At 52.6% G+C, this 23,890-nt stretch overlaps 8 protein-coding genes across 8 annotated transcripts; 3 read left to right on the top strand and 5 right to left on the bottom strand.

Annotated features, from left to right (window-relative positions):
* Positions 1-102: 102 nt before the first annotated feature.
* Positions 103-5,739, bottom strand: BDP81DRAFT_449273 (nucleoporin subcomplex protein binding to Pom34-domain-containing protein; the record flags this gene model as incomplete). Its single annotated transcript, XM_060592389.1, has 3 exons — positions 103-1,461; positions 1,520-5,609; positions 5,669-5,739. 3 exons carry the CDS (start codon positions 5,737-5,739, stop codon positions 103-105), a joined length of 5,520 nt encoding a protein of 1,839 aa, XP_060445811.1.
* A 481-nt stretch (positions 5,740-6,220) lies between these two features.
* Positions 6,221-8,705, top strand: BDP81DRAFT_426918 (indole-3-glycerol phosphate synthase). Its single transcript, XM_060590320.1, has one exon. The coding sequence runs from the start codon at positions 6,335-6,337 to the stop codon at positions 8,630-8,632; it is 2,298 nt and encodes a 765-aa protein (XP_060445810.1). The 5' UTR covers positions 6,221-6,334; the 3' UTR covers positions 8,633-8,705.
* Positions 8,706-9,588: 883 nt separating this feature from the next.
* Positions 9,589-11,054, top strand: BDP81DRAFT_449271 (uncharacterized protein; the record flags this gene model as incomplete). The annotated part of the gene is made up of 5 exons (XM_060592388.1): positions 9,589-9,778; positions 9,894-10,106; positions 10,162-10,268; positions 10,354-10,596; positions 10,668-11,054. 5 exons carry the CDS (start codon positions 9,589-9,591, stop codon positions 11,052-11,054), a joined length of 1,140 nt encoding a protein of 379 aa, XP_060445809.1.
* Positions 11,055-12,855: 1,801 nt separating this feature from the next.
* On the bottom strand, positions 12,856-13,499 carry BDP81DRAFT_393884 (uncharacterized protein; the record flags this gene model as incomplete). Its single annotated transcript, XM_060587879.1, has 2 exons — positions 12,856-13,115; positions 13,418-13,499. 2 exons carry the CDS (start codon positions 13,497-13,499, stop codon positions 12,856-12,858), a joined length of 342 nt encoding a protein of 113 aa, XP_060445808.1.
* A 1,906-nt stretch (positions 13,500-15,405) lies between these two features.
* BDP81DRAFT_471335 (HotDog domain-containing protein) lies at positions 15,406-16,676 on the bottom strand. The gene is made up of 2 exons (XM_060594583.1): positions 16,064-16,676; positions 15,406-15,970 (listed from the first exon to the last, which is right to left on the bottom strand). The coding sequence occupies exons 1-2, from the start codon at positions 16,662-16,664 to the stop codon at positions 15,591-15,593; spliced, it is 981 nt and encodes a 326-aa protein (XP_060445807.1). The 5' UTR covers positions 16,665-16,676; the 3' UTR covers positions 15,406-15,590.
* Positions 16,677-17,014: 338 nt separating this feature from the next.
* On the bottom strand, positions 17,015-19,151 carry BDP81DRAFT_406125 (eukaryotic peptide chain release factor subunit 1). Its single transcript, XM_060588963.1, has 6 exons — positions 18,985-19,151; positions 18,793-18,877; positions 18,676-18,725; positions 17,478-18,609; positions 17,181-17,423; positions 17,015-17,126 (listed from the first exon to the last, which is right to left on the bottom strand). The coding sequence occupies exons 1-5, from the start codon at positions 19,018-19,020 to the stop codon at positions 17,419-17,421; spliced, it is 1,308 nt and encodes a 435-aa protein (XP_060445806.1). The 5' UTR covers positions 19,021-19,151; the 3' UTR covers positions 17,015-17,126; positions 17,181-17,418.
* A 757-nt stretch (positions 19,152-19,908) lies between these two features.
* BDP81DRAFT_460766 (uncharacterized protein) lies at positions 19,909-20,476 on the top strand (the record flags this gene model as incomplete). The annotated part of the gene is made up of 2 exons (XM_060593692.1): positions 19,909-20,223; positions 20,279-20,476. The coding sequence occupies 2 exons, from the start codon at positions 19,909-19,911 to the stop codon at positions 20,474-20,476; spliced, it is 513 nt and encodes a 170-aa protein (XP_060445805.1).
* Positions 20,477-20,779: 303 nt separating this feature from the next.
* BDP81DRAFT_460765 (uncharacterized protein) lies at positions 20,780-22,812 on the bottom strand (the record flags this gene model as incomplete). Its single annotated transcript, XM_060593691.1, has 5 exons — positions 20,780-21,625; positions 21,697-22,068; positions 22,128-22,257; positions 22,313-22,482; positions 22,573-22,812. 5 exons carry the CDS (start codon positions 22,810-22,812, stop codon positions 20,780-20,782), a joined length of 1,758 nt encoding a protein of 585 aa, XP_060445804.1.
* Positions 22,813-23,890: the final 1,078 nt, after the last annotated feature.

Below are 23,890 nucleotides of genomic sequence, written 5' to 3'. Positions count from 1 at the left end.
TTTTTGTGTCGTTGTTCCCCCTCCGATTCATTCATTTCCTTTTGACCGACGATAATTCCCCTCGGCTCATTATTTCTATCTCAACAGCCCCTGCATCCTTGCTCAAGACTCTTCGAGGTCTTCGCTCAACACATCCCTCACGGCCTCCAACTGCGAGAGGACCTTGCTCTCCAGAACATTTCCTGGCTGGCCACTCTCATCGGACGCGCCAGTTTTGATGCTCTTCCACTCCACCTCACGCTGACCCAGCGGCAGAAGTCTGTCACGCAATAACTTGCGGCTCGACAGCCAAAAGTCAATATTTTCCAAAAGAGAAGCAGCATCCCACTGGATCTCCGGGATGTCCCGGTTGTTGGCCGTACGCAGAGCGGCAATAACTCTCGTCAACAGAGCCAGAGAGTGGACCTCTGATACTGAAAGAAGCGTCACGTAGTGCGGCGTCTCTCTCGATGCCGTACGACTGGCGCCAGGAGCCTCGAATCGGTCAACGCTAGACTTGAGGAGCAGAGGGAACTGATTTAGAACGTAACCAAGTTCCGGCGCAACCGTTCCGCCCAGGGCAGTGAGCAGATTCAGCAATAGAGGCAAAACACCCTTGACCCAGATGCTGTAGCATCGCTGGGGTCCAACAGCTTCCGAAAAGGGAGAGATGTTTCCGCGGCGCATAAAGTTGGTGATGCCTGCTGAAGTAAGGTGGCTCAGCAAGCCATCGCAGGCCATTTGTTCTGCCACGGCCGGCAGGGTAGAAAGCTCTAGCAAAAAGAGCAAGCTCAACTCGCCGTAGATCGGATCACCGTTGACGGAAAGTTTATCAGCCCAGGAGAATAGTGATGTCGCTGCGTGCATCGCGTCATATGATGCCATGATGTTGAGTATCTGTGTTTGGCATTGGTCAATAGTTGGCATGTTGAGACAAGCTTGCAGAATGGCCGTTAGGAGAGCCAGGTCCTCGGGTGCAACGGCAGCCTCGGAGTCGTGCACAAGGGAAACGAGCGTTCTGAATCCCTTTGCTACTACTCGGTCGAGAAGGTTCAGGACAGTCTGAGTGAGTGTGATCGAGAAGCCGTCGCCTCCATTCTTCGAGGCTCCCAGGGATTTCTTCTCCGCAGCACTATACGCACGCAAGATGACGTAGATGGCCTTGAGCATTGTGCGGTAGTACGAGATTGAGTCCGGATTAAAGGGTTCCTCGACAGCGCTGATGATCGTGAATAATGTTCCCAGAAGCTGGTTCACGTCGTGAGATGAGATGGGACGGCCAACGAGACGCTGGACGAGAAGCAAACTCAAATCAGCTCGCTCTTCGACAATTCGCATGAAGATATTTTCCGGGCCTTGGTTGGACCGGTTGGCCTCGAGACATTGCTGCGCAACTTGCAACATTTGCCTGGCAATGGTTTCGTTTTCTGCAAGAGAGCTACTGAGCTCGAGAAGCAGGTATTCCCACGCGTGGAATAGCGACTACGGTGATATTAGTACGAACCGAAAGGGTAGGAAGATGCTCAAGTGGAAAACTTACAATCTGCGCGTCGACTAGGGAGAGGTTGGCGTTGGCGATCCCCATCTCATTGCGGAATCCATTGTTGCGACGACCATGCCAGCCTGGATCGAAGCTCAGCATCTCAGTTGCACTCTCCAAGTCATAGAAATAACTTCTGCCAAGCTCGCCGGGCCGCAGTGACGTCCTTTTGAAAGCTTCCAAGGAAACTCCTGGGTACTTGCTTGTGAAGTTTTTGGCAAAGTTGCTATGCAAAGAAGTATTGTAGCTCGAAACTTCTACGCCGTCCCGTAGATAGTAGTCCAAGTCGGACACCAGGCTCTTGGCGAATGTATCGGCACCGCCCATCTGCCGTAAGTGATAGAGCTGCATGGCAAAGATCTCGGCAATGTAAGCAGCCATTTTGGCATCCGTGGCAGCCTTGACAGCATCTGTCTTGCTTGTAACTGTGAAGCTGCTGAGGTCCTTGACATAAAGACGCAAAGAGTCCAAGAACGACGAATCTTTTTGCATGGTGAAGATTGTCCAAGGCCAATGGTTCTGAGATGATGCAACGAAATCAAGGATCCTGACTGCCTCGCCTGTCTCCAATTCCTTGATCTTCTTCAGCTTTGAGAAGGCTGTCGCCAGTACCGAGGTGGGTGTTGATGAGACGTCCTTTTTGACGCCCTTGAGGGCATCTCTGGGCGTCTTGCCCGTCAAGAGACAATTTGATAGCCACTGCTGGCGGTTCTGCACGATCGTGGAGAAGAATTTCCACGTTGTCTGCACATCTTTCGCAACGAGGAAGGGTTTATCGAGTCGCGACAAGACTTCGATAAACGACCGGGACAAGAGCGGACCTAGGTATCCCAGAAGAGAAGGAGGATCGTCGTGAGCTTTGGCAGCACTCAACACCAGGGCCTCAAGGAGTAGCAGTGCTGGCCGTCGGAATTGCTCGCAGATTGCACATAACCTTGCCAGGATCGACGACGTCTTGAACAGGTGTTCTTCGAAAGTCGCCGATGGTCGGTCCAAGTAACTTGCAACACGTAGCAAGGTTGTTGTAAACCGTAAAACGCATGTGAGCTGCTCTTGGGCTGAGGCTAGTCTATCTTGGTAGAAGGTCGAGTCGGGGATTTGAAGGCCATTAACCAAAGTAGTGAGGAGCGGCTGGAACCTCAAAGATCCCGTTGAGGGCGAGAGGAACGCATCGATAATGTAGGACGCTGCGGGTTCCAAGCAAGCCGCCAGCGTATCCGCGCTCTCTTGATCACCCATCCCGTACGTGTGCTCGATAATTTGATCCATGACAGGGACAACATGCCGAATGAGCAGGGCTTTGTGAAGCTCTGATCCGAAGCGCCAGGTTGAGGAGGTCTCAAAGACATCGACTGCGGCTTGAGCGATTGCGAGGCTGACCTTGCCCAAGACCTTGTCCGCTACGCCGAGCCAAACATTGTTTGATACTTGCTGCCGTCCAACTAGCTTGTTGCCAGATTTGCGTTGAACAGCACTGCTTTTGACGCTGTCAATGAGACTAGCGAAAAGCCGTACAGCCGACAGCAAGAGTTCATATCGATCCCCAACCAGGTCAAGGTTGCCCGTGAATTTTGCCAGTTTTCCTGCTTGAGCTTCAGAGTTGAGAAGTTCGCAACGCGCCAAGTAGGACCAAACTCTCGTCGGGCAAAGTGGCAAGATTGCATGTAGAAATTGAACGCATGAGTTGAGCACTGCGATGCCCTGTCCTTCGGCCGCCTTCTCGTCTTGCATATAGGCATCCATGGTTTCGCAGACAACCGCCACAAGGTCTTTGTTCCCAGAGATGTGCTTACCAATCTCTTCCAAGAGATCTTGCCCCGACTTGAGCGATGTTTCGCCGCTCAAGCCTTGCTTCTCAGACTTGAGTACCTCCGCGCGCAGTAATGTTGCTAAGAGAGCAATGGTTTCTGCCGTTTCCTCTGGCTGGAACGCATCCAGCTCGCTGCGATAGGTCTCAGGTGCTAGTTGGATTTCAAGCCTCTTGCCAAGCAAGGCAAGAGCAGAGTGCTCATACTCCATGAGAACCACGCGACCTGTATCTGTCACAAAGCGTCCTACTGTTTCCGCGGGTATCCTAAATGCATCGTCCACTCGAGTTCTGCGATTCCATGCCGTGGCAGGTGTGAAAAGCGGTATATCTTCGAGCAGGTAGAATGTGTTGGTATTGTCCTCCTCCTGAGCCAGCTCATATTGTTGGTAGTCATCGGGGAGAATGAAGGTGAGTGATGGAGTTTTGCGCAGTAGGTTGACTACCGTGTCCATCCGGTCATCAACGACGGTGCAGTTTGCCAAAGTCCGGCAAAGGTTGAGGAAGGGCAGCAGCTCAAACGGGTAGCGATTGAGGGCCTGGTGGAAGTAATATTCAAGCGCAGCATCGTCATGGAGCACCTCGGCCAAGATGTCGCTTGAAGAGTGAAGCGAAGGCTTCGAAAGGTCCCAGTATTGCTGGCCAGCTCCTAAGGCCGAAAGGAGTGAGGTGACAGAGTCTGACTGGTACCCTACGAGAGGATATGTGGCTTTGAGGAAGTCGACATAAGACAGCCGTATTCTGGAGCTCAAAAGCGCCGAAAAGGCTCCATCGCTGGAGGCTCCAATAGCCAGCGCCATCTCGGACAACACTTCGTAGGCCCGTCCATGTGATGTGACAGCTACTGCCAGCTGCTCCACGACCTGCATGTCCTTGTCTAGACCCGCGTTGGCCAGGAAAATGTCAAACGACTTGCCGTCAAGAGAAACAATGCTGCCCGCGGAAAGACGGCGAGCGTTGGTGGGCCGAATGAGAACACCAGCCTCGAAAGTCTCCTGTGATCGCTGGTTCTGCAGCGCATCCCGCTTCTCGATTCGGTCGTGGTGCGAATAGAACATGCGGTGGACAACGACGGTCCATGCAAATATGATGGGGCTTTGGCTCTCGCAATCGGCACTGGCTGCGGCGAGGATTGCATTGTGGACTTGCTCCAAGACTGATGGAGCAGTAATGTAGGGATCCTCGTCTCCGCGATATTCAGGGGCCTCTTCGGCGAGACAATCGATGGATCGTGTAGGATTCAGGAGCTTGATAGATATGGCTGAAATGAGAGACCTGAGGGGCATGATTAGGGAGGCAATGGCATCAGTCGGCTGGTTGGTGTTAGTCCTGGCTTCCCAAAGAAGTCTGATTCTTGGTTTACTCACCGCAGTAATCCCGTTGAGAAATCCGTAGTTGTCCATCAGGGAAAACCACTGACCAACCACCGCGGATGGTACGAAAGAGTCCCCGCTGCCATCGACTGACTGGAAGACGACCGACAAGGCGTGTACAACTTCGGTGAGTGCCGTCCGCATCCATTCCAGCTCAATTTCCTCTCCCAGCAGGCTCTTGTCTTCTACGACTGCTTCGAGCCCCTCGGCCAGTCGACCGATAGCCTCAGTGACATACTGCAAGTAAGTCGTGAGGAGATCCTCGAGGTATTTGGGACGCTCGCTCGTTGCGATCAATTGAGTTGTCGTTGTCGGAAGATCGGCCGTAGAACTTGGCGCTGAAGGTTGTGTGTAGAGCACAGTCTCCTGTACCAACGCAGCAGTCATCAAAAAGTGGCGTCTCTCGGCAAGATATGTCTGGAAAACCCGTTGTCGCCTTGACTCCTCTTTTTCGAATTCGGCCCAGATCGTCTCCGCATCCTGAGCGGCACCAGCGATAGGGACAAAAGATGACGATTGTACGTTTGCGACGCCAGAGGCTTCCTGAAGGTTGATTATATCCTGGGAGGAGAGTGTTCCAGTAAGGTGGCTTGCTGGTCGCGACTGGAACTCGATGACTGTCGCGCGAAGCGCAGCAACAAGGTTGACCTTGGCGTTCTTGCTCAACCACTGCGCATCCTCCTTGATAACCTTGATGTCGAATTTGTCGTTCGGTTTGGGGGTGACGTGTATAGCGGCGGTCCTCGTCTCGAAGTTCGACTTGGTGGTATCGCTCGGGGGCGCAAAGGCGGTCGACGGATGTTTTATGAGTGCTCGTACGAAGCCGTCTTGTAAGAACTGTACAACAGCTTCGCTCTTTCGCCTAGAGTCATCTTTGTCCGCCAGTGCAGCTGCGATGAGCTTCCAGGAGCTAGGTCGAGGATCAGTTTTCCGGGCAATCAGCAAGTCAACAAACGCAGGGCTACCCACATGATGATGGTATCTCCATTCAAGCATTCCTCCAAAGGAGGAAAATATTGACGGTCTGCCACTTGCGCCATTGCCGCAGAGGTCGATTGGGCAGAGCAGTCAAGGTCCAGACTGCATCAGGCGAGGCTGCGATGAGCTATGTTGCCTGAGATGCAAAGAAAGCAAATGGACGCGCTTGTACACACTTGGACCCGCGAATGCTTTTGCAGCCTCTCTGCAGGTGGTTGATTGGAGCTCCCAAAAAAAGTGAGCTCGACTTCCTTGGTTTTTCCGGTAGCTGGCGCTAAGTCATATCCGTCTTAGCGCCCGTTCTAGGTACAATGCCACAATAGGCAGTCCCGGGCGCCGGGATCGCGATATAGCGGCGGGGCGGCCTGTCAGGGTATATTGCAGCTTGCCTTTTGAGCTTCTCTGCACTGTACGCTCTGCCCATTTGACTACCACCTCTTACAGTTGAAATTACTCACCGACTCACTGTGCGACAATCAACTTTAGTGAGTCGCCGCCTTTTTATCTTCATTTTAACCCGTCCCATTGACTCACCTCATTCAAACCTCGAATGCCATTGCCACCGAAGCGATACTTTTCCTGACAAGAGGCACTAGAACTTAGCAACGCCTTGCTGATTTGACTCACTTTTCGGCGGTTTCGGTACAATTTTCCAAGATGCCGTCCTTGGATATCATCGATCACTCACCCCAGCATCCGGACCCTTCGCCACCAATTCCCACGGCATCCAACTTGATCTTGATCGACAACTACGATTCTTTCACCTGGAATGTCTACCAATACCTCATTCTCGAAGGCGCGAATGTGACGGTCTTCAGAAATGACAAGATCACGCTGGCAGAGCTGATTGACAAGAAGCCAACTCAGTTGATCATTAGTCCCGGACCTGGACACCCCACCACGGATTCCGGAGTCAGTCGAGATGCCATTAAGCACTTTTCCGGAAAGATCCCCATATTTGGTGTCTGTATGGGACAGCAGTGCATATTTGACGTTTACGGTGGAGAGGTCGGATCCGCAGGGGAGTGGCTTCATGGAAAGACGTCTCCTTTGACACACGATGCCAAGGGTGTCTATGCTGGCCTGCGTCAAGGTCTTCCAGTTACCCGTTATCACTCTCTAGCCGGTACGCGTGTAACACTTCCGGGTTGTTTGGAGGTCACTTCTTGGGTTGCAACAGAGGACGGATCCCCCGGTATCATTCAGGGCGTGCGACACAAGGAGTACACCATTGAGGGTGTTCAGTTCCATCCCGAGAGCATCCTCACCGCAGAGGGTCGGACTATGCTGCGAAACTTTTTGCAACTTCAAGGTGGCACTTGGGAGGAGAACAGTCGGCTTCAGAAGGGCTCCGCGACCAACGGCGCCGCTGCCAAGACGACATCATCTGCGCCGGCTGCGAGCAAGAAGAACAATATCTTGCAGCAAATTTACGCTCATCGGAAGGCTGCTGTTGCAGCTCAGAAGCTTATCCCCTCGCAAAGGCCTGCGGATCTACAGGCTGCGTATGATCTCAATGCCGCCCCGCCTCAAGTCTCATTCATTGAACGCCTTCGCCAGACCCCGTTCGATGTGTCCCTTATGGCCGAGATCAAGCGAGCCTCGCCCTCAAAGGGCATTTTCGACATCAACATCAACGCTCCGACCCAGGCAAAGAAATACGCCCTTGCAGGTGCCAGCGTTATATCCGTGCTGACCGAGCCTGAGTGGTTCAAGGGCAGCATCGAGGATCTGAGGGCCGTTAGGCAAGTTCTGGATGGTATGCCCAACAGACCAGCGATCCTCCGCAAAGAGTTCATCTTTGAGGAGTACCAGATTCTTGAGGCCAGACTCGCTGGCGCCGATACCGTCTTGCTCATTGTCAAGATGCTGGAGACGGAACTTCTGGAGAGGCTGTACAAGTATTCCCTTTCCCTGGGAATGGAGCCGTTGGTTGAGGTTCAGACAGCTGAGGAGATGACGACAGCCTTGAAACTTGGATCCAAGGCTATTGGCGTCAACAATCGCAACTTGGAGAGCTTCGAGGTCGATATGAACACAACAAGTAGATTGAGAAGCATGGTCCCGGAAAATACCATCATCTGCGCCCTGAGTGGTATCAATAGCCACCAGGATGTCATTCTTTGCAAGAACGATGGAGTCAATGCTGTTCTCGTGGGAGAGGCCATTGTCAGAGCGCCGGACACAACCAAGTTCATTAGAGAACTCTGCTCTGGTACAGACGCTGAGCCTGAACCGGTCAAGACCCAGCCCCTATTTGTCAAGATTTGCGGAACGCGAACTCCCGAGGCTGCCCTTGAGGCTGTCAAGGCTGGCGCAGACTTTGTGGGAATTTGCTTGGTTCCAGGTGCGAAGCGTTGCATATCCGACGAAACTGCCACAGCCATCTCAGAAGCAGTACACACTTTCGTGCCTACTGCTGCACGCGCAGCAACAAGTATCCCTACAAAATCTGCTACAGATTACTACACTGCGTCTGTCGCCAGGCTATCGAGCTCGCGTCCGCTCCTCGCGGGTATCTTCCAGAACCAGCCCCTAGACGAGGTTCTCGAGAAGCAGAAGCGCTTCAACCTGGACATTGTCCAGCTCCACGGCAACGAGCCAGTTGAGTGGGCCAACCTGATCCCCGTACCTGTTATTCGGGCTTTCAAGCCGAGCAACGTTGGCATCGGGAAACGAGGCTACCACACCATTCCTCTGCTCGATTCGGGAGCCGGCTCAGGCAAGCTCCTTGACGTCTCCAGTGTCAAGGATATTTTGGCAAAGGACCAAGAGTTGCAAGTCATTCTTGCCGGCGGTCTCAGCCCCGACAATGTGCTCGAGGCAGTCAAGGCTGTTGGGGAGTTTGGTGACCGTATCGTAGGTGTTGATGTGAGCAGCGGAGTGGAGGAGGACGGTAAGCAGAGTTTGGAGAAGATTAGGACGTTTGTCAAGAATGCGAAGAGCTTCAGATAAGTGTTCGCTGAATGAATGAATGAGTATTTGAGATTCTACCAAATAATTTACATTGAAGACTGTGTGCATTGTATTTGAATATCCACGTCTGGTCGTGAAGCCGCTTTCTCTATGTTGTTCAATAGTCACTTACTTCCACGTTCTCGCATGAGCCCAGACTGCTGCGAGATACTTAAGTAGGGGCCAGCGTTGGGCTACCTGCTTCTGTTTGAAGAAACGATCTTGCCTTAAGATAGATAGCAGGGCTATGATTGACGATATTTATAACACAAGGGCTCCTAACAAGATCGATGTGTCCCGCATTTTCAGTTGTATTTCGATATACCGCATCAAACTAATCTCTCGAAACATTTTGAAGGGCTTTGAGAATCCTTCATGCCTGTCGTCCCTTCCACCCGATCATTTTTCCATATCTCCAGTCGTGCCCTCCTTCCTTCTCAGTCGCCCTGGCTCTTTTTTTCTCCTTCCCTCAAATCTCCACGTATAAAACAGCCACTCCTTTCCCGTCCCGACTTCTTCTCACTCATCCTCTTTTCCAATTCTTCACCCTGCCCACCTCACTCACGACTCCAGACCTCCTCTCACTTTCATCATCGGTATCAGAGACCTTACTTTCTCTTACCAACCGAGAATACCTCTTCCCTTTTTTCACGCACTCACTTCAACTCTTCATCCTCAACCCACTAACGATATCAAGTCGTTCTTCCCCTCACCTTCATCATTGGTATTAGAGACCTTGCTTGCTCTTACCAACCGATAACACCCTTTCTCTGCTTTCTCACGCAGTCTCACTTCAACTCTTCACCCTTCTCAACTCGCTTACAACATCAAGTCGTTCTCCCCTCACCTTCACCAGCGGCATTACAGACCTTCCTTCTCTTGATCCATAGTCACCAACTGACGACTACCCTTTTCAACCCTCACTTACAATCATCGACCACCGTTAATTCTTCACAATGGTCGCAGCTATCTTCAAAGATTTGGTCATCACCACTGCCGAAGGCATCCCTGATGATTTTACCAGACAGCAGGTGTTCCATTGGACTAATCTCCGCAGTGGCGAGTTCTCACGTCACTTGAGCGAGTCGACAACTCATCTTCTCTTCACCAATGAAGAGTTCGAGTCCGCACAGAAGCACCACCGAAGTAAGGTTACCTTTCCCTTTCCATTCACAATATTGATTGTCTGCTTTTTTCATCACAATTTATGTCTTTCTTTCTTTTCGCTGCTCAAAAGCTAATTGCCTTTGTCAATTTTCAGTCAAAGAGGCAGAGAGAAGGAGCAGCACCAAGGGTGCAAAAAATATTCACATCTTGCACTGGAAATGGTTCAGAGACTCTTGCATCCACAACAAGAAGCTTCCGATGGAGATCTACAGATACGATACCATGAAAACCAAAGCGAAGAAGGAGGCCGAAGCGGAGGTCAAAAGAGCCCGGGCTGCAGACCAGGCTTACAGATGGATCCGTCCTGGTCAGTGAATATTCACTAGTCCTACTCCTTGAGCACAGTTGACGTATCAATCTAGAGTGGTACAGTGTCGCCAAAGACTCGACTTCCTTCAAGTACAAGGTTGATCTCTTCCGATCATCAGAGAATGAGGACGGAGCTCTGCATGAGAAGTACGAACTTTATGTAAGTCACAAGCCTAGGGCCCTCCCGAAGGGCCCTCACAAACTTGAACCGAGTCCCAGCTGACATATGCTGCTAAAACCTGAAGCTCTTCCGGTCCCACTCCTCCCGGCCGCACATGTACTGGTTCGGTGCGAAGCTTTTCCACAAGAAGAACGACGGAAGGTGGATTGAGCGCGGCATTGAGCGCCCCAGTGGCTGTTGCTCAACCTTCCGGAATGAATTCGGCAGGTTCGTAAAGTTCTTTGAGCTGAAGACCAAGATCCGCTGGGAAGACAGAGTCATCAAAGCTGGAACCAGAGAGAAAACTGCGTTCAGTTACTCCCCTCCGGTAAGACCATCCTCTTCGTACTGAAGTTCGAAATTTGTTTCTGGTGAACACTTGCTGACAATGAAGCTTAGACTGGTGGAAAGCCTGTCGGAGGCAAAATGGCCGGTGCGCGTTACAGCCAGGCTATCAGAAGCAATAAGAAGATGCTCCGGCGCTATGCGGAGCTGTTTGGAGATGAGTTGCCGTCTGACCTCCAGATCGAAGATGCCTGCGATGACATCTTGAAGGCCATCGTCAATGGGGTCTGCGCATCCCTTGAGATGAACGCCAAAGAGGAGAACGGAGTCAACAATATGACCGAGGCCAGCAAGAATCCAAGCCTTGGTAACAACGACTCGTTCGACTCTGACATGGAAGGAAACGTCAAGACCGGCGCTCTTTATGATCCTGGCATCATGGCTCAGTATTCTTCTGATATTGAAGACACCGTCATGGAGGGTCACGTTGAGGGCCTCTAGACAGGTCATTGGCAACACTTGATGGTACCTTCACCTACGCAGGATACTAAATTCATCGGAACTTGGTCTGATGGAGACGACATTACAGGCGAATAACCACATGGGGCAACTGGCAGTCCTTATGAGACTGCGGAGGCTCTTGATGCAAGTCTGCAAGAAGCAGAAGTATAGTGAGTTGAGCATGGGCAACTATTCCGCCGGCCAGCTACTAACCGTTCTTTAGTTGCATCTGAGGAGAGACATCTCTCTTCTTTTTGGAATTTGGAGGTAGCACTCCGACGCGATTTTTTTTGGCAATGGTTTCGAGATTGAGCGACAGGCGAGAATGGCCCTGCATCTGGATCCCCTTTTTTCTATGGACTTCTACATGGACAGTAGCAAGAAGGGGCATACAGTGCTCTATTCAAGATTGGGTGGTGCTACCTTGAGAAGTTGAGAGCGTGGCCAACTTGATTAGATCCGAGCAATAATAGACACTTCCTGCGGTTACGTTTTCGTCTCTTTGGTGCAGTTCACATGAAAAAGTGGCTCTTGAGTGTCTGAGTACTCATGTAGGTATTTCAAGATGAGTGCCTTTCGAAATCTCATGGCTGACATCTCTTCTTAAGCAAGACACTCGAGATCCCGTGATATCGATACAAATGTCTCAGCGGCCGTGATGAAACTGGTCATCGGCTCTCCTCGTTGTGGTCTAAGTCGTGTGGCTGGACGGGCTTAGATGACCACTCAGATGCCCGCAGAGAGCTGATCAAATACCTAGTTTGCAGATAGCAGGTCAGACTTAAATTAGATGCTACGTTCTAGACGCAGTAAGATTCGAGTCTGCCCTGTTACCCCTGGCAATCGACGTCGTGGTATCGGCACTGCCCGATATTCATTGAACGACCACTTCGCAAGCTGGGCAATGAGGAAGAGGCTGAGTATGAGACAGAGACACCAATCAATCATTGGCGATCACTTCTCACTCAATCGAAGTCTAGGTCCGCGCGTGTCAGATTCTGTGAGATGTGTAGGGAAACTGCGCTCCCTGCTAGGACTTCACAAATTCTTCACTTTTACTTCGTCGTCGTTCATCGAAAATAAGACGCGGAGTCTTACGTCCGCCGCTGGCTCTAGGTTTGATTCACGACAAAAGAGACTGCCTGTATGCGCTTGACGATGTTCTATATCCATTCATTAATCGCAGTGGCGGGTTTCTTGCCACTGAACCTCGCCATGGGCCTCGAAGCGCGACATCCCCAGCAAACGCTCGCAATGGGGTTCCTAGAGCATCGCGCTGGACTTTCCCCGGCGCCAACAACAGCTCCCAGCGAGGAGTCGAGGCAGATGATGCTCGAAGCTAGGAGTCTTCCTCCCAATGCATGTAGAGTTCGCCGTCTTGATAATGGTAGTGAGTCTTGACCCATGGCTCCTGCACTTCACCGAATTGGACTGACGATATCTTTCTTGCTGTCAGCGTTCGAGACGTTCTCGTGCGTGAGCAACGATTGTTATAGCTCGGGGCCATGATTTGGATATCGCAACGTCCTCAAGACGCAGTGTTTTGATGGGACCGCGCCTGTTTGCTAGCAGACGACTTCTTCTCTGGGCGCAAAAGCGCTTTGCTGGTAATTCTTTCCATCTCCTTCAGACAACACTCCTTGAGAGTATTGAGCTCATTTGCGCGCTCAAACTTCGATGACTTCAAGCGCCAACTGGTTTACAGCACTCGATCAGGCCCGAGCCAGTTACCGTATTGTTTGACACTCCTGAGACCCGACGACTCGGGACGGAAGACATGGCTACGATGTGGCGACCCTGCCTACAGTGGACAGAGGATCATGGTGATAGGTACGGAGTCCGACGACCCAGACGCGACCAGGAGCGTAGATCCTTCGGACACGGCGACAGCCACGTCACCTCCGTCCGGCTCCTCTTCGAACTCGACAGGTGCCATCGTCGGAGGCGTGGTCGGTGGAGTTGCCGTGGTGGCCATAGCGGTCTGCGTCATCGTCTGGTTGATATTGAGGCGGAGGAAACGCTCGAGGAACGACGGGTCGCAGGTGCCTCTGACACCGGGCTCTTAGTCGCAGCAAACTCAGCCATACTACCCTCAAGCTGGTTATGGAGAGCACGAGGACCCTTACAAGTCGCAACGCGGGCCGACACCATCGCCTACCCCTCTCGCTGAAGTACAGGGAAGCAACGTGGTGGACAACCGAAGACCGGCAGAGCTTGGGACTTGAGCCATCGAAAGATGAAGTGGGCGTCTGTGAGGCTGCACATTGGAGGTGGTCGGATTATTATACCACATATAGCGAAGGAGTTAGGGGTCTGTTCCACTGTGTTCAGTGGCTTGTGTTCCTTTCTTCATATATGCTTACCAGTCAGATACAAAAAGAACGAAGTGAGGATGAAGCCGAGGGAGCCTCGATGCCAGGAAGCCTCGGTGTTTGTCGGAATCATCTTGACTCGACTTGCTCGTGACTTCTGTGGTTCATTTGATAGAAGTGACATGTAACAGCGAGGACCTGACACAGATTCAGACACTGCTCTTAACAGGTTTCCGCTTGTCATGCTTCCCCCGGACTTGAGGCCAACCAAGCAGGTGTGTATTGGCTCAAGCATGGGCATCATTAAGTGCGCTCCGCCTTATCATCTACCCATGCTGGCGTTGGCACTACAGCTCGTATTCAAGATCATTTTGGCTACACACTCTCTTTGAACATAAGCAGCCACTGTTGATGAGCGAACCATCGACAGCATAGCTTCCGGGAGCATGCCTCGCATACCTTGGCAAGACATTAAGAGGCTTCCACGACCGAGCCTTCATTGGAATATTCGACGAGCTCCCGATTACTGAAATATGCTGTTTGCGGCTGACAGTTACACAGCAGCCTGATTCCTTCTGGTAGCTTGGCCCCCAGAAGGTGTATATCAAGAATGAGGAGTTTACGCGCTGAACGGCGTCCGGGCAGGCTGCTCTACTCCCCAGGGACTTGAAGTCCTCAAAACTACCGTGCTCCCTTGTATCGAGTGTATTACCTACCCAAACACCAATCTAAGCACAAATCCTGCCCTACCACCTTCTCTCCAGCTCAGCTCAGTGATGAATTCCCTTTTTCGTGTGGTCATCGCTGCGGCGATTTGGCTACCCATGACGACAGCGGAGTATTCGAATGTGAATGGAAACCTCATAGCACGGCAAACGTTTTCACCGAAAGATGACTACTACGGGTCGTCCCCGGCTCCAACTTCGGCACCCAGAAACAAGCTCGATCTGCGGGCAGCGGAATTGGCGGCTCGCACGCTTAGTAGCAACACATGCGGGATCATAACACTTCCATGGAGTGAGTACTCAAAGACCTTTCCTTCCGGGCCATAGGACCAGTACGGCTCAGAATCTTAAGGCACATGCTGATATTGGTACATCAGCAACATACCCTCTTCGATGCGCCGCTATGGTACCGTGTCGGACTGACGATGGCTATATGATGTGCGGCAGTGTGTATGTTGCCACGTGCTTTGATGGGACGGCTACCGAATGCAAGAGTAGCCTTGGCCCCAATACCCGCTGCTGGTTTGTCTACGACTCGTTTTTCAGGAATGACTCCATAACTGACAGACTTGTCTCTAGCAGGTCAAATGGTGTTTGGCTTCCGAAGTGTGTGACATATTACAAAGAAATCGACGCGAGCAGCCGGAATTTGTACCTTGGATGCCAGCTCAAAGAGCATCGCGGACAAACGAGCATAGATCTAGTCCAACAGACAGCCGAGGACAAGTTCCTCGAGGCCAAAACAACATCCGCCACTATTACAACGTCTAGAACAGATACTACCCTGCTCTCATCTACATCGTCCTCTCCGTCTTCAACAACCTTGATAGAAGAAGAGCCGATACCTTCATCATCGCCACCGAATGTTGCATCCCAAATACCTGCAATAGTTGGCGGCGCTGTTGGGGGCATAGTCGCGGTGGTAATTGGGGTCTGCGTCGTCGTCTGGCTTACTGTACGAAAGAGACGAGCATCGAGGGCCCGTGATTCGGGGTCGTCGTCAGAGGATCCGACTCAGAGGGTTCAAATGTCCTCTCAACCAGAGGTATCCATTCCTCTGGACAACCAGTCTCGATATTCTGGCCACGAGGAGCGATACAAATACCATTCTGTATCCGCAGCCTCGCCTTCTCTTCTGAGTGAGGCGTACCTGACGCCTTCGCCGCCGCCGCCGAGAAACACTGTCAACAGCGGCAACAGCCCAGTAGAGCTTGGTTGAGTGAATGGCAACGGCGTTCTAGATGCCAGCGGGCCGGTGTGAGGACGGAAGAACACGATACATTGAGGATACAAGTGTCACATTATTAAATGTTTGGCTTTCATGAATGTAATTCTTTTTACCCTTGCTTTTGATATGACTACAGCAGGACTTTGGAAAAGCGTTTCCAAGGCCTCAAACCATAATTGAGAAGCTTGATATGAATCAGGGCAGACCGTTATCCGGATTCCCTCTTGCCATGGCCATAAATATTCCGTGCCAACGGTCCATCGCTGCTCTCTCATACACCATCAACAGTCGTAGCGGCCCCCTTAACCGCCATCCCTCCATCAGCACCCTCGATCCAAACATCCCACTTCTTCTCCCCTTCGCTCTCCCCCTTTTCTCGCAGGCAAAGCGTCATCTGCCGACCACAATACAGCGGCGCCAGGTTCCGGTACCCATACCAATGCACGTTCTGCCCCTTACCCTGCCTGTTCAGGAACGCGAGCATTAAAGCGAGAGACAGAGGCCCGTGGACCAACGTAGCCGGATGACCCTCTTGCGCAGCCCACGCCGGATCTAGATGGATCGCGTGCGCGTTGTACGTCAGCGCGCTGAAATTGGTGAGAAGATTCTGCGTCGGCGTAAGAGTGAGAGAGGCCGTCGGCTTATGCGGTGCTGTCGAGTCTCAGTATTAATACTTTTCCGTTCTTCAAGCATTTTTCCACGGCGTGGAAATGAGACTGCGGTCTTGCCGCTGACACCTCTTACCTTTCAAACTCCGTCGCGCTGGAGCAGGAACATCAACATCGGGGAGAAAAGCCAGCGTCCTCCTCTCCTCAACTGCCGGACCGCTCTCACCACGACCACCAACAGATACCCCATACCGCCGCCAAAGCTCGACCCACACCCGGCCCTTCTCGGCCCTCACGTCCTCCACGCTCTCGATGCAGCCGACCCTCCGCCCATCAAGGCGCAGCTCATCCTCCCAGCCCTCGCGGAACCGGACCTCGCCGCCCGCCCAGAGTCGCCGCGTAAAGGGCGCGCCGGGGCAGTGGTCCGGATCAGTGCCGTCCGGCATCAGCCATGAGGGCGGCGATTGGAGGGGAAAATAGGCCAGGTGATGGCCTTGCGGCAATGGGGCGGCAGGCTCGGAGGATGATGATGGGTACTTTGGCGGATATTCGGTCGACGAGGTGAGGATGTCTGAAAAGAGGAGGTTGAGGAGATGTGAGGGTGTTGGTGAGAGGTGGTCTGGGATCTCCTTGCTGGTATGCAGGATTCTGGCGATTCCTGCATCTACTGATGAGGGTGCATTTTGGGTTGCGAATCCCCGGCGCAAGGCATGAATACCGGGAATCAGAGGTCTCATATTGAAGTTGGCATTGACGACTTATACACACATCTCTCAGTAAGTGAGATGTTACGAGATCGAGTGAGATAGTCATGAATATGCAAATAACCAATTCATAGGTTCTAGTTGCATATCGGATAAGAATGCCTTGAGCAAATATCCAAGAAATCGTATGAAAGTCGCACCAATGGCTCACTGTAAGGAGTGCGACTCTGAGTGTACATTGGTGAAGTCATTATCAGGTGAGAATAAGAGCAGCTCCCAAGGATAATGCATCTAGGTGCAAGAGCTGGGGTGGCAAGTCACACAACCACAGCATCCCTTGTGGAACAAAGCATCTTTCACATTTCATGAACAAGTTTGAACAAGCCTGAAAGGACTGGGTGGGCATTTAATTTCATTTTCATTCTATCTAGTCGCGATCAACAAGCGGTCGCCTCCTGACCGCTCTTGAGTGTCCTCTGTCTGTGAGAGGATCATCTAGCACACTTGTTAGCTGCACAGTTCCTGTAGTGGCCAAGAGTATGGTCTTACATGTAGACTAGGTCTCAACTCAAGAGGCCTTCATAACAGACCGAAGCGGGCTCGGGCGCGCCACTTGGTGGGTGAGGTGAGCCGGGCTCATCGGGCTCCTGTCTGCGAGGAGCTGATGGGCGACGTTCGGCTTGGGCGCGGGCGCGGGCTGCGACGCTGTGCGCGCGGATTCCTCTTCGCTGTTATGCTTCAGAGACGGTACTTGAGTCGATCCCTCGTTCTCGAGGGCCTCGGTTGGTCAATCTAGAAAGGTCAGCGTCTTGTAGTTGGCGGGTTAGGTACTGGGAGATCACGAACCGTCGTAGTAGTCATCGTCGTCATCAACCTCATTCAACTGCTCAAAGTTCACCTTGTAGCGGAGAATACCACCGATACCACCGAAGCCCTTGACGAACTGGTTGCCCTCGGTGGAACGGTCAGAGACGAACTCGAGGTTGGTACCGAAGTCCTTGTAGTGCTCTGCAATCCACTCGAGGAAGGATTCCTGGGTGACAACTTCCATCTCCTGGCCAGTCTCCTTGTCCATGAAGATGGCACGGTCACCGCCCTCCTGCTGCTTGGTGGTGTGCAAGGTGTGCTCAGCACCCTGACTGTCCTTAAGCTTCCAGCGGGTAATCTCCAGGTTCTCAAAAACGATGAGGACCTCCACGGCACCCAGCTCCAGAGCCTTGAGGGTATCCTCAATACCGTAGCAGACGCGACCGGTGTCCTGGCTGATCTCCTCGAAGTACTTTCCAATGAGTTTCTTCTCCTGGATGAACTTGACGTTGCCGAGGGTCTCGGAGGAAAGCTCGATAGCCTGGTTGAAACCGTTCTCACCACCATAGGAAACGTCCACAACCTTGATGACCTTGGTGGCCAGACGGTTATCGAATAGGTCGGAGGCGTTAAGATCAGTCTTGAAATCGGCAGAACCAGCCAGAATCAGACCGGCGACATTGGGCTTGTCGTTGGTGATGAAGTTCTGGACGGCCAACTCGGCAACCTTGCGGACGTAGTTGTGACGCTTCTCCTCACGAAGACGAGCAAAACGCAGAGCGGATTGACCACCACGGCCGTGCTTCTTGGGAAGATCGACAGAGAACTTGTGCACAACTTCTCTGGTGTTTCCGGAAAGGGTTCCGAAAAGGGCTCCGTTACCGTCCATGATAATGAAACCAAACTTCTGGTCTGACTCGAGCAGCTCGGCCAAAGCCTCGGTGTGGAACTTGTTGTCACAGAGGTAGAGGGAGGTGTTGATGGGCTTGAAAGGCTCGAAGTCGATGTTGACCTTTCTCTCCTTGCCTTCCTGGGTCAAGATTTCACCACAGTAGACGACCAAGCCATTGGGAGGGACCTTGTTGTACAGCTTGAGACGCTGCTGGGTCGAGGTAATGGCCGAAAGCACTGACTGTCTGTTGACTCTGGACTTGATGTTTGACGCAGTTCCCTGTGAAAAGTCTCGTTAATACCGATTCGGCTCGGAAAGTGTGGGATTGTCGCAGTCGTAACGTACGTATTCTTCAGCCAACATCTTGGCGGCTCTGGAAATCTGATCCTTGGGGGCTGTGGTGGGGTGTTAGTCGAACCCGGCTTCGGCGATGGCATCGTGGTCGGGAAAAGAAAAACGTACGAATGATGAGCGAGATCATGGAAGTGCCGTTACCACGAGCGGCCTCGAGGCGCTTGATCAGCTTCTTGACCTTCCATATCTCGATCTGTGTTGCACCCCATAAGGGGAATCGTCAGCCTGCATGCTCGGAACGCGGGGCAAAAAAAGGAGGGGCTCCGAGGCCACGATATTGGAATACGGGAAAAAACTCACGTTCTTCTCGGCCTCGTTCGCCTGGGGGTCCGACATCTTGAATGAGGGTGATTAAGAGACTCGAGGAACGACAAAATGGAGGAACGCGTTCGCGTGACGGTGAGGGATTTGTCGTCGACGTCGCGCGATTCTCCGGGCGGGAACGATGCGATGCGATGCGGTCGGGTAGTTGCAAGGAAAGAAAAGTCGGTGCTCCACGTAGGTAGGTCGATTTTTTGTGCCGTCACCGTGGACCGCACCAGGATCCGGCTCTGGCTGGGTGTACGCCCAAGCCGGGTAGGGCGCTAAACCGCAAGCGAGTCATAGGGTGCCTACTACATGGCCACTCCAAGTGCCTAGCCACTCAGCTCCCGAACTTCGCACGTACCACCGTGTTTTGCCGGAGCCGCTCGCCCCATGGTTCATCTTCAACGCCGCATATCTTTGGAATTTGGGCACTTCTGACACTCATTGTACACTATCACCAGCGCAATGACTACCAAGTGAGTCACTGAAGTAGAAAATCTCAGGCATCCACTATTCAATCTCATTCAACGATGTTCTAGAAAATAGGCAGACTGCAGCCCGGTAAATTAGGCAAACTGTGTGAGACAAAGCCATGTGCTGTATTAGTTGCCCATTCAACCCCACTCGATCTTGTGCCGCTAAAAGTTGGGCCACTGCATTTCAGCGTCGGTACGGATACCGCTCGCTTTAAGGAACGGCTGATGACCTCAGCTGTGGATCCGCCATGCAAGTAAAGGTGTAGAGGATCATCACGTATACTGGATTGATGAATAACCATTAATCATGCAACTAACGAGCTAACTTTATCGCAACCTCCCAACGCGCCCCGTCCCCTCGAGAGCTTCCCGAAGCCGCAGTGCAAGCCATCGCCTGCTGTAGCTCCTGCCCGCCACATACAGACCGCGACAGACTCACAACATGGCTTCCTCCGTACCCATCCAAATCGCGGAGACGATACAGACCGCCCACATCAACAGGGCGCCCTCCCCGAGTCACGACCTCAACCCTTCCACAGCAGCCTCCGAGAAGGAGCCAGTGACATTAGAACCCGTCCACGACGATCTCGACGATGATGAGCTCGACGACTACATCCCCCGCAGCGTGGTGAACCCGAAGCCGCGCACAGCAAAGCTTCCGCCCATGCCCGACCTGCGCTTCGAGCAGAGCTACCTAAACAGCATCTCCAAAGCCGATACTTGGGGGCGGGTGGCCTGGATCACTGCCAGGGATCAGGTAGGTTGTTCAGGCGCATCTGGCCGCGGTCGGAATCTGTACTGATTCGATGTAGGTGATGATGCCCTTGGTCCAAGGCGTCGTTTACAACTTGTTCCTCATCGGCTGGCATCACTGGAATAAGAATGCGCAGGTCCACGGCAGCTCGATAGGTGCCAGGGTCCGGAGATGGTGGTATGGTGTGAATAACTGGCAGCTGCCCCCGCAGAAGAGCTCAAACTGGAAGACTGCTTTGACAAAGAAGGAGCTGTGAGGAACTGGAACAAATAAAAGGAAAGGAAAGGATCAGGAAACATGATTGGTGTGGTATCTGTACAACTAAAATCGAAGCAGAGTGTCTCTGCAAGCCAGGTACTTTTCAGTACCGTTGCATCTGGTGATGCGCATATCCCCCGAAAGTACTAGCCGTAGTACCGTCTATGAATGAGCGAGTGCTCCTACAAATAATTGTTCAATCATCCCGATGGTTCCCATCGTCTATCCCTTTCCGTACTCCGCCTGCCAAATTTTACCGCCAAACGCCAAAGGACTTGTGGTAGCCAGTTCCCAGTGAGCCCTACTCGCGCACACCAACATCCACTTGTTGCAGCATGCTTTGCAGCTTATCCGGGCTTCCTCTAAAGGCCAAGGAGGTCTGCACAGCGGCCGGACTCAGGGGCGGTTTCGTGGTCGCAACGTTGATGACGGGCTCTGGAGTCGCTTCTCTGGGTTTGGCAACAATCTCGTCAACCATTTCGTCATCTCTCATTGAGGCTTTCTCATCCTCTGGGCCGGGAGTCATCATAGCCGTTTTCGTCGTGGTAGGGGACTTCTTCACCGACAGCTTTACGATCAAGCTCTTTCGAGGTTCATCGACCAAGTCATCATCTGCCATATCCACATCTTCGTCTGGTTCGTCATCGTCTTCCTCACTCTCATCTGGGACATGGTCCTCTTCTTCGTCGTCACCCAAATCAGGCTCGCTGTCGTCATCTTCGTCTTCATCCATGGAGTCGCGTCCACGAGTCCGAGTGCTTTTAGATGACCATCCGTTGGTTCCATGGTTGACTGCTGCGGCTCTGCGTGGCCGGCCTCCAGGACCAGCCGTCGGCTCTGATGGCTGGCGGGAATCCTCCGAGTCGCCGTTGACACTCCCTGCTGCGCTGCTGCCATTCATTCGCGGTGGAGCTCTGATCTGACGACCGCTGGCGGTGGTCACTGGCCCTGCTGGCTCCACAGGAGTGCTCGTCCCAGTATTGCGCGCCGAGCGCCGGTTGGACGAGTCGGTGAGGAAGTCCTCATCATCGGAGTATGTGTACTTGATTCGCTTGCCTCTCGTGCGACCTTCGTAGGAAGAGAAACCAGGCTCGGGACGCTTGAAGCGGGCTTTCTGTGCCTGTCGATACTCTCTGCGACGTCGTTTCTGCGACAATTAGTCGTGACTCAAAACGATACCCTGCCACACTGGACCGGAGTCCGATTATAGATGCTTACCTCCTCAGTACCCTCAAAGCGAGGAATAGCCGCCAGCATCTTATCTGCAAGCTTCCTGGCCTTGGGGCCGCCGTCCTTACTCTCCAATTTCTCGCAAAGGGCCCTGAGCTCGTCGATCGATCCAGCTACTGACCACCAAGTGCGGTTGAAGCCAGCTGGGTTACTTTCCCGATAGACGCGGAAAGCAGTATCGTCCAAGCCTTCGATCAAGAAGTACCGTCTCTTGTCACTGTCTGAACCCCAGGGCTGGACAGAGAGTGGCTGGTTCAAGTCGTCATCGTGACGATTTCCTTTGTAGGATTTATTGATGATGGTCTTGACAGTCTCGGATGCTGAAAGAGACCACAAGGCAAACACGCGGAGGAGGGAGAGCTGTACCAATTGATTAGTGAATTGGTGCACAGGCAAGTCAGGAGCATTCCGCTACTTACTCTCTGAGTGGGTGTGATGCTGTGAAAAGTGTTGCTACCCGACAGTGGGTTGACTCCTTCCCATGATCGTGGCCACTGGGACTTGTGGGCAGAAAGAGCGTCGTCGAGAGCCTTGGAGTATTGACCGGTCCTATCACGTCAATTAGCAACCCTAGAAGACCATATTTGCTGTCGCGTCGACGTACTTAACGTCCTGCTTTCGGTTCAAGAGCAGGAACAGTAGAGCGCACAGAAAAGCCTCGACTCGTTCGCCCGGCGGACTGCCAATGATATCTTGTTCGAGCTCTTGGGGACCAAAGTTGGCCAAGGATTTCGGGAAGGCATCGTTGAATCGGCTACGGAACATTACCAGAAACTGGAGGTGCGTGTTAGCTTGTCCTATGACGTGGGGTGCGCGGTTCTACGCGTTTTTTTTTTGCGCGAAACGACGCGACAATATGCATACAGCAATGTCTGGATTATCAATGAAGGCATTCTCGTGTGGTGGGGATGGCGATCGCTTGCGAGGCGGTGGCGAGGGCTCTTTGGTCGCGACGGTAGCTTTCTTGCCTTTGGCAAGCTTGGGGAAGAACTTCCGAATGTCACCTTTCGTCGCAGGTTCAGGCTCGGCTTCAGATTCGATGTCGGAAGGAACTGGCGACAACGAAGACAGCGAAGACAAATCCGAAGAATCGTCGTCGGACATCTTGGCGATTATTTTCCTCTTCGCGATTGTGGTTGCTGTGTGCGCGAGTGGTGTTGTCGAAGTTGGGTTGGGGTGGGTATCGTGGTAGGTGGAGGTGGTGGTATGCGCGCCGGTGTAGTTGAGAGAGGAAGTTTCGAGCGCCCACCCGCGGGACTAATTAAGTCACGTTTGAGCCGCATCTCCTTTCGGTCTGGTTCTCTGATAGGCCCGAGTCATTAAAATCTAAAATACCTACGGCTTCCATTCATTCCTCTTCGCATATTCCCCTTCTCATGTGTCAAAGACGCATAGCATGCATGGCCTTGCACCCGATGAACCTCCCTCTTCACACAGCTCTTTGCCTACCTACTCATGCTGCCTGCCACTTGCTGTTTGACATGTGCCTGGCCAGCCTCTTGTGGATTGTGCCTCATGAGTCCCATCTTGCCCTCGAAGGCATTGGAGAACCCACGTCGCCTGTACCCCACCCATGGAGCTACCGTGGGATATCCTGGCCTACCTTGCCTTACTAAATCTTCTTCTTAACACCGAAAAGCAGCTCAACTTCTCTCGCTGAGCACCACCATAGAAACCTCAAAACCATCGCATTCGATGTCTCTCATTCAAGTTGTCGTCGTAATCAAATCGTCGTGGACTTATGAAGCTTGTCTGCTGACAGGTGGATCCCATGGTGCAGACTAGGGACGAAAGTGACCGCGCAAACTAAGACATCCCTCGGCCGAGAGGCAATCCGCCATTGCCCACTCTTCAAGTTGACGCATTCTGTTGTTGATGCTATTCCCAACCACTGGGTTGGTAGCATGGTGCCTTTGTCGCAGAGACCCAGCTTCCTTTCACTCCACCTACCTGCTTCGGCCTGCTGGTCACTGCGGCGGCCGACTTACAGCGTACCGAAAGCCCATCAAAATTGTCCAGCACTTCATGCACTTTGAAGTCATTGCTCAACATATCGATGGAGAGGTCTGCCTTCTGGTTGTAGTCCCGTTGGGATTTGCCTAGCACTTGCATTGCATTCCCAACTCGTTCCCGTCCACTGCAGAGTCCCTCCCACACGTCACATGACTATGCAGCTCAGCCA

The sequence above is a fragment of the Colletotrichum phormii genome (assembly GCF_030913505.1).
Source record: "Colletotrichum phormii strain CBS 102054 chromosome Unknown BDP81scaffold_9, whole genome shotgun sequence".
NCBI lineage: Eukaryota > Fungi > Ascomycota > Sordariomycetes > Glomerellales > Glomerellaceae > Colletotrichum > Colletotrichum phormii.
The sequence above is the reverse complement of the archived record's forward strand: the minus strand, read 5'-3'. Positions and strand labels throughout refer to the sequence as shown.

Bases quoted from the DNA above. Each gene is read 5' to 3' on its own strand.
- BDP81DRAFT_406125 (XM_060588963.1), bottom strand. From the start codon at position 19,020: ATGTCGGACCCCCAGGCGAACGAGGCCGAGAAGAAC. The intron at 18,878-18,984 runs GTGAGTTTTTTC...GGTGCAACACAG, and splicing joins CGAACGAGGCCGAGAAGAAC to ATCGAGATATGGAAGGTCAA. The intron at 18,610-18,675 runs GTACGTTACGAC...GACTTTTCACAG, and splicing joins AGATGTTGGCTGAAGAATAC to GGAACTGCGTCAAACATCAA.
- BDP81DRAFT_471335 (XM_060594583.1), bottom strand. From the start codon at position 16,664: ATGAGACCTCTGATTCCCGGTATTCATGCCTTGCGCCGGGGATTCGCA. The intron at 15,971-16,063 runs GTAAGAGGTGTC...GAGACTCGACAG, and splicing joins AGCGCGACGGAGTTTGAAAG to CACCGCATAAGCCGACGGCC.
- BDP81DRAFT_426918 (XM_060590320.1), top strand. From the start codon at position 6,335: ATGCCGTCCTTGGATATCATCGATCACTCACCCCAGCATCCGGACCCT.